Raw genomic sequence first — 6,243 nt, 5'->3', positions numbered from 1 at the left:
CTGCTCACTAATAGCCTTACGCATTTAGGCTACAAATTCTCAAAAAAGGAAACTACATCCGTGTGGCCGCACTCTTGTGCCAGGTCGATCGGTCGACAGTCTCTGTTGTCCCGGGCATTTGGATCGGCGAGGAACTGAATGAGCATCTCCGCTGTGTCCAGAAAGCCCATCCTCGCCGCGTCGTGAAGCGGTGTCGTCCCGGTGTGTCGGTCGCTGACGTTGGGGTCCGCTCCGCGCTGCAGCAGCAGCTGTGCCACGGGGGTGCTCCCCATCATCATCACCTTTTAGGGAGAGAGAAATGTCGCAATGACTCTCGAGAACCGTCTTGAAGTATTGGCAATATAGACTATTATTAAAAATGTGGGCATCAGGCACCAGCTCCTCGATCAGCTTCAAACGCATTTTTTTAGGCCTATAAACTACATTTTCAGCAATGCGTAATACTGGTGCAGTTATGCATAGGCTACTCGTGTAGTCTAATCTCAGTCACTCCAACATGATTACAACTTTAATGGATAGATAGCCTTATTTCAATCAAACGTTTGACATGATGCTTTATGATTTAACATCGCATATTTGCTCAATTTAAATAGAAAATACTGTCCCACAGGCTTCATGTCATTATTTTGTTAATTTTGATATAAAAAATAAAAAACAAAATACACTTAAAACATTTGCTGCCCAAAGGGCAAGTCATTTGGGAGTAGGCCTAGCCTAATACTGTAGTTTGAAAGGCCTGTTACTGATATGGGAGCTGTTTCCCAGAGCCTTCTTGGCCAATTAAGGTACACCTCTCTAGGCTCTGGGAAACGACGCGATGGCCTGTTACTGATCGATAGAAAAGGCAGTAGCCTACACAGGCCTAGGCCTGCATTTTATTCTCAGAGACCATTTTGATCTAAAGGTGTGACCTCACCATCCGTATTTCTATATCCTAGGGCCAACAGTGAAACATTTTGTGCGCCGAGGGTGAAAAAAAACAACCTAGTAATAGTAATATAATAGTAATAGACCGTTAAATGTGTCTTTGAATAACACTAAAACTTGTTTGCAAAGCGCAACAGGCCTAGAAGACGCACGATCGAGTGCGCATCCGTCAGCATCCCCGCAGATGCCCACATTTGCTTATCGACTGGAAAGAAATAGAAATGTGCCATCTGATAGGCCTATATTCATTATTCACATGCTCGAATGCCAAAACTGAGCAAGGATATCTACAATTTGCGAGGTGTTCAATTCATGGAAGGTCACTATGGTTTATAAAAATAGCCTGTGTGGATGCAGAAAAAAATAAACGATTCTGTCTCGGCAGCGAACAACAAACTGATAGGCGACACATTTCAAGCTGGCCTCAAAGTCAACACAATAGCCCGATCAGAAGACGGCATTCACATAAACAACCGGATGATAAAAACCATCACCCGTGACACTGACCTGCAGTGGTGTCCGTCCAAAGCAATTCACCCCGTTGACATCCAGCCCGCCGTGGAGCAGAGCGCGGACTCGCTCGGCGTTGCCCGTCGCGGCTGCTGACGCCAGCTCGTCCATCGTTGTACACAGTGAAAACGACGCGTTCGGTTTCAAAGCTAGAAAAGCGAGAAATTCCGTTTGACAGGTAGCCGGGTGGGTGTGCAAACTGCAATGTCAATGCCCAGACCCCACGAGCATAGTTGTATTATATTTCCAAACGCCGTTTCATGGGTCGCCTCCCTTCATCTGCCGTAAACGGTTGCGTCATTCCACCTAAAGACCCTGTGTATCTGAATGAAAGCGCTCATCGTGACGGAGCGGCAGCGCGGTGTGCCCGGGCTTGCCTCTAACCGGTGACGTAACATGCTGCAGTAGCACACACGCGCGCATGCGCACCGCACGCACCCCTTTCATGTCGGACACATCCAGGAAGAAGAGGCGATTTAGATATGATGGCAGGACAAGTCATTTCGTTTCGCCAATCGGTTCAACTAACGAAGCACACGCGCGGTTGAATATAATGTTAGTTAAGAGTTACAGTGTTGCCACCATAGTATGGAAGCAGTTTATAGGTGATTCCCAGCCAATGATCTCTCGCGTTCCGCTGGTCGCTCCGATAGCAGGCTGTTAATAGGATGCAAGGATGCAATTCGTAGAGACAGAGACGTATGTGGCTTTTTTATTTTTTGTAAATTTTTACTAACCTAGATGTCTGTTGAATTATTTGATTACTAACCTAGATATCTGTTGAATTGCTAGTCATGTAGGCAACTTGTGCTGTATGTGACATAAATGTAGGCTACAATCTTTGAAAAGGGCCATTTGGGATTAATTAAATTTAAACTTTTTGAAAAGGAATGACCTGATTTATGAGCTTCATTACTGACTTGCAGCCCATGATCACGTTCATGAAGCTGACTGCCCCCCTCACACACACACACACACACACACACACACACACACACACACACACACACACACACACACACACACACACACACACACACACACACACACACCTACGCTTTTACCAAGAGAGATACTTTATTTCAAACATTGTTTATGAATAGATAATAGCAACACATACAGCCAGACCACCTAATAACAAAAAAGCACAACAAAATACCTTCCCCACCCCCTCAGTCTAGTGGTGTATCCTGGTCCTGAGTCCTGGTGCAGTTCAGGTTTTAAACAAACGTGGTGTGTTTTGGAAGTCCCCCGTCAAATAAACAGAACATTTCACAAGAAGACCGTTCTCAATGCACTTTCATGCTTCCGTGCACATACGCAGTACTACACACTCAACTCACTCCTACATCAAAACGTTTAACATACATAGTGGAAATTGAGACCTTGTATTTTGTCCTACATACAGTATTTAGCACATTGTCACTATCCCAAATCTTGTTGGCGTTGGTCACTGTACTGCATGCTATTCTTCTGACCGGTCACACCACCTTTGTTGGGCAACGCAGAGAACACCAAAGAGGATTACTTCTAGAATGTTTAACTGGATTAGACTGAGCTGTATGGCTGTTCTAGTACTGAATACTCCAATTATTGCAGTCGAGTCGAGAATATTCTAATTCTAGTAGTTTAGTAGCCTAGTGGTTAATATTTTAATTTTAGTGTAGTGGTGAATATTCTAATTCTAGTAGTCTAGTGGTGAATATTCTAATTCTAGTAGTCTAGTAGTGAATATTACAATTCTAGTAGTCTAGTGGTGAATATTTTAATTTGAGTCTAGTAGCCTAGTTGCGAATATTCAAATTCTAGTAGTCTAGTAGCTTAGTGGTTAATATTACAACTCTAGTAGTCTGGTGATGAATACACTTCTGTTTCTCTCTGAAACAGGGGTGTGTGGCTTTGGAAGTCCCCTGTCTGCAACCCATGGGGTGTGTGCTGGCACGTGTGTGTGTGTGGGTGTGTGTGTGTGTGTGTGTGTGTGTGTGTGTGTGTGTGTGTGTGTGTGTGTGTGTGTGTGCGTGTGTGTGTGTGTGTGTGTGTGTGCGTCCAACATGTGCTCAGTGTGGGTTTGAGGTCCTTTCATGTCTTTTGTACAAGCATGCAATTTCCAGAAAAGGGTAAAATGCTATTCCTGTGAAGAATGCTCTAGTGAGGAGTCAGAGGACAGATGAAGCGTACTTCTGATTACAGCCCGTCCTGCCTTCAAAGACCAGCCCACTAAGGGCTTTTTCTGTGTGAGCCTTTGATCGCATTACATCATTGTACAGTATTTGTTTTACATTCTGGCTTCCTTGGCTTACAAATCCTCACTCTCCTCTGTTAATATTCACGATTGGCGAGTAAGCCAAGTAAATAAGTAAGATGACCTCTGCTCTCAGTTCCTCAACTTCTTCCAGAGCAAGGTTGAAGCCATTCACCAACACCTCCTACCGTCTCCCTCTCCAGCACTGCACACAGCCCAGCCCCCATCCGCTGCTAAGCCCCGCCCCCCAACATGTCGCTTCTCCTTTTCCCCTGTTGCCACTGACCAGGTTGCCAAGGCTAAGCCCTCCACCTGCTCTCTGGATCCCCACATGCCCACAGCTCTGGTCAAGGCAGCCATAACCACTCTCTCCCCTATCATCACTGACATCATCAATTCCTCCCTGCTCTCCGGCCCTTACCCCACATCCTTCAAAACTGCCTCAGTCACCCCCATCCTAAAAAAGCCTGATCTAGATCCAACCGACCTCAACGACGACCGGCCAATCTCCAACCTTCCATTTATAAGCATGATCCTGGAAAGAGCTGTCGCCAACCAACTGCAACTACATATGACCCATCACCGACTCTACGACCCCTTCCAATCTGGCTTCCGCACACACCACAGCACCGAGACCGCCCTACTGAAGATCACCAATGACCTTCTCACTGCTGCTGACTCAGCATCCTCATCCTCCTGGACTTTTCTGCTGCATTTGACACTATCTCCCAAGCCACTCTCCTCACACGGCTATCAGACCATCTCGGCCTTACAGACTCCGCCCTCCGGTTCTTTCAGTCATACCTCTCTGGCTGGAAACAATTTGTCACTCACGCTGGCAAATCTTCCTCCTCCGCCTCTGTCAACCACGGTGTCCCTCAGGGGTCTGTGCTTGGCCCCCTCCTATTCAACATCTACACGCTCCCCCTGGGGGACATCATCCGTCGCCATGGTCTCCACTTCCACTCATACGCCGATGACACCCAGCTGTACATCAGTTCCAAACCCTCTCCCCACCTCCCCCCTCAACCTCCTCACCTCCCTGGTCAACTGTCTCTGTGACATTGAATCCTGGACCACAGATAACGTCGTAAAACTCAAAACCAACAAAACAGAACTCCTGGTTGTCGCCCCCAAGACCCTGCTCTCCAAGGTCGGAGACTTGCTCCTCACCGTCGGCAGTCGCACCATCTCTCCGTCCTCAGAGGTCCGCAGCCCGGGAGTGATCCTCCACTCCACTCTCTCCTCCCAGACCAAGTCAGTCACCAAATCCGCTTTCTACCATCTCAAGAATATCTCCAGAATCCGTTCATCACTCGCCGACTCCGTCGCAGAGAAACTCATCCACGCTTTCATTTCAACTCGCCTGGACTATTGCAACGGGGTCCCATTCAGGGTTCCCAACAAACCTCTGGATGGGTTGAAATACGTTCAGAACTCAGCTGGCAGGGTCCTTACCCACACTAGACCCTGGCAGCACATCACTCCACCCTCCTCAGCTCCTCTCCCTCCCCCACTCCCTCCTCAGCTCCGTTGGGGACCGGGCCTTCAGTGTTGCCGCCCCCACACTCTGGAACTCTTTCCCTGCCGATGTCTGAAATGCTACCTCTCTGGACACTTTCAAATCCACCATCAAAACTTCAACTTCATCACTTAAATCTGTTTAATGTCACCTTCAATTTTTAATTCCACTCTACACACACCCAGTCTCCATTAGCTTATTGTCCCATTTACTGTTCTGTTTGATGTGTTGTCTGTGCTTTCTTTGTCTATTGTTGATTTCTTGATGTTTGTAAAGCGACCTCGGGTCCCATGAAAGGCGCTATATGAAACAAAGTTATTATTATTATTATTATTATTATTAAGCCAGACGTTTTATTGGCACAATTAGTTGGTAAATTACCGTAAAAAAAATAAAATAAACAGCACTGTGGCTGCTAATCAATGAAAAACATAGCCTACAAAAAAAGTGAGCTGTCGACTCCACTCAGCTGCACTTTCGTAAAGAAAAGGTTGCAGGTCGAACTGAACTGCTTGTTTAATCTGAAGCGGCTCTATTGTTGCCACAGAAAGGGTTCTTTTTGCCGTTTCCAAACACCCCAGTTTACAGTGCAGCTTACTCAGACTAAGACCTGGTGACCCAACGTTCCGTCGGTTCCACTGAAAGGGTTCTATAATGGTTGCATTCCGAAGATCCTTTGCTTTCCCAGACTGCACAGTATTCCCCCTGCATTCCGGAATCAGAAGTGCCTGGTCCGTCCAAACCTCACCAGGCAGGGGAATACCAGCCCCCTGCTCTGCAGTGTGACATCACCATCTCTGTGTGGCTGGCTAGAAAACCCCCTTGTTTACTGGTGTTTAGTGTGTGAAATACACTTAGAGTGTAAAACAATGTGATGTAATATAAGTTTATGATTGTGTGGGTGGGTATAGTATACGTTCTTCACAAAACTCACACCTAACTACATGCAGTACAGAAGAAAGAAATACTTAATTAATCTCCGGGGGACTCAGGTGTTCCAGCAGCAGAGTGACAGAACAGAAGAGGTAGCTTCTGATTGAAT

General features: G+C 46.6%; 2 protein-coding genes across 2 annotated transcripts in view; one reads left to right on the top strand and one right to left on the bottom strand.

Moving 5' to 3' along the window:
- Positions 1–1,686, bottom strand: cdkn2a/b (cyclin-dependent kinase inhibitor 2A/B (p15, inhibits CDK4)). Its single transcript, XM_084454310.1, has 2 exons — positions 1,435–1,686; positions 1–281 (listed from the first exon to the last, which is right to left on the bottom strand). Exons 1-2 carry the CDS (start codon positions 1,546–1,548, stop codon positions 30–32), a joined length of 366 nt encoding a protein of 121 aa, XP_084310436.1. The 5' UTR covers positions 1,549–1,686; the 3' UTR covers positions 1–29.
- Positions 1,687–4,655: 2,969 nt separating this feature from the next.
- Positions 4,656–6,243, top strand: part of LOC311322382 (nephronectin-like) — a gene marked incomplete at both ends in the record, with an annotated part of 39,921 nt that continues 38,333 nt past the window's right edge. Inside the window, one exon of the mRNA XM_084454448.1 lies at positions 4,656–4,936. Within this exon, the coding sequence (XP_084310574.1) occupies positions 4,656–4,936 (281 nt within the window). The remainder of the gene's footprint in view (positions 4,937–6,243) is intronic.

Source organism: Borostomias antarcticus (assembly GCF_949987555.1).
Source record: "Borostomias antarcticus genome assembly, chromosome: 20".
Taxonomy (NCBI): Eukaryota; Metazoa; Chordata; class Actinopteri; order Stomiiformes; family Stomiidae; genus Borostomias; species Borostomias antarcticus.
The sequence above is the reverse complement of the archived record's forward strand: the minus strand, read 5'-3'. Positions and strand labels throughout refer to the sequence as shown.

Excerpts from the sequence above, each read along its gene's own strand:
- cdkn2a/b (XM_084454310.1), bottom strand. The coding sequence starts at position 1,548 with ATGGACGAGCTGGCGTCAGCAGCCGCGACGGGCAACGCCGAGCGAGTC. Across the intron at positions 282-1,434 it reads TTGGACGGACACCACTGCAG|GTGATGATGATGGGGAGCAC; the intron begins GTCAGTGTCACG and ends TCTCCCTAAAAG.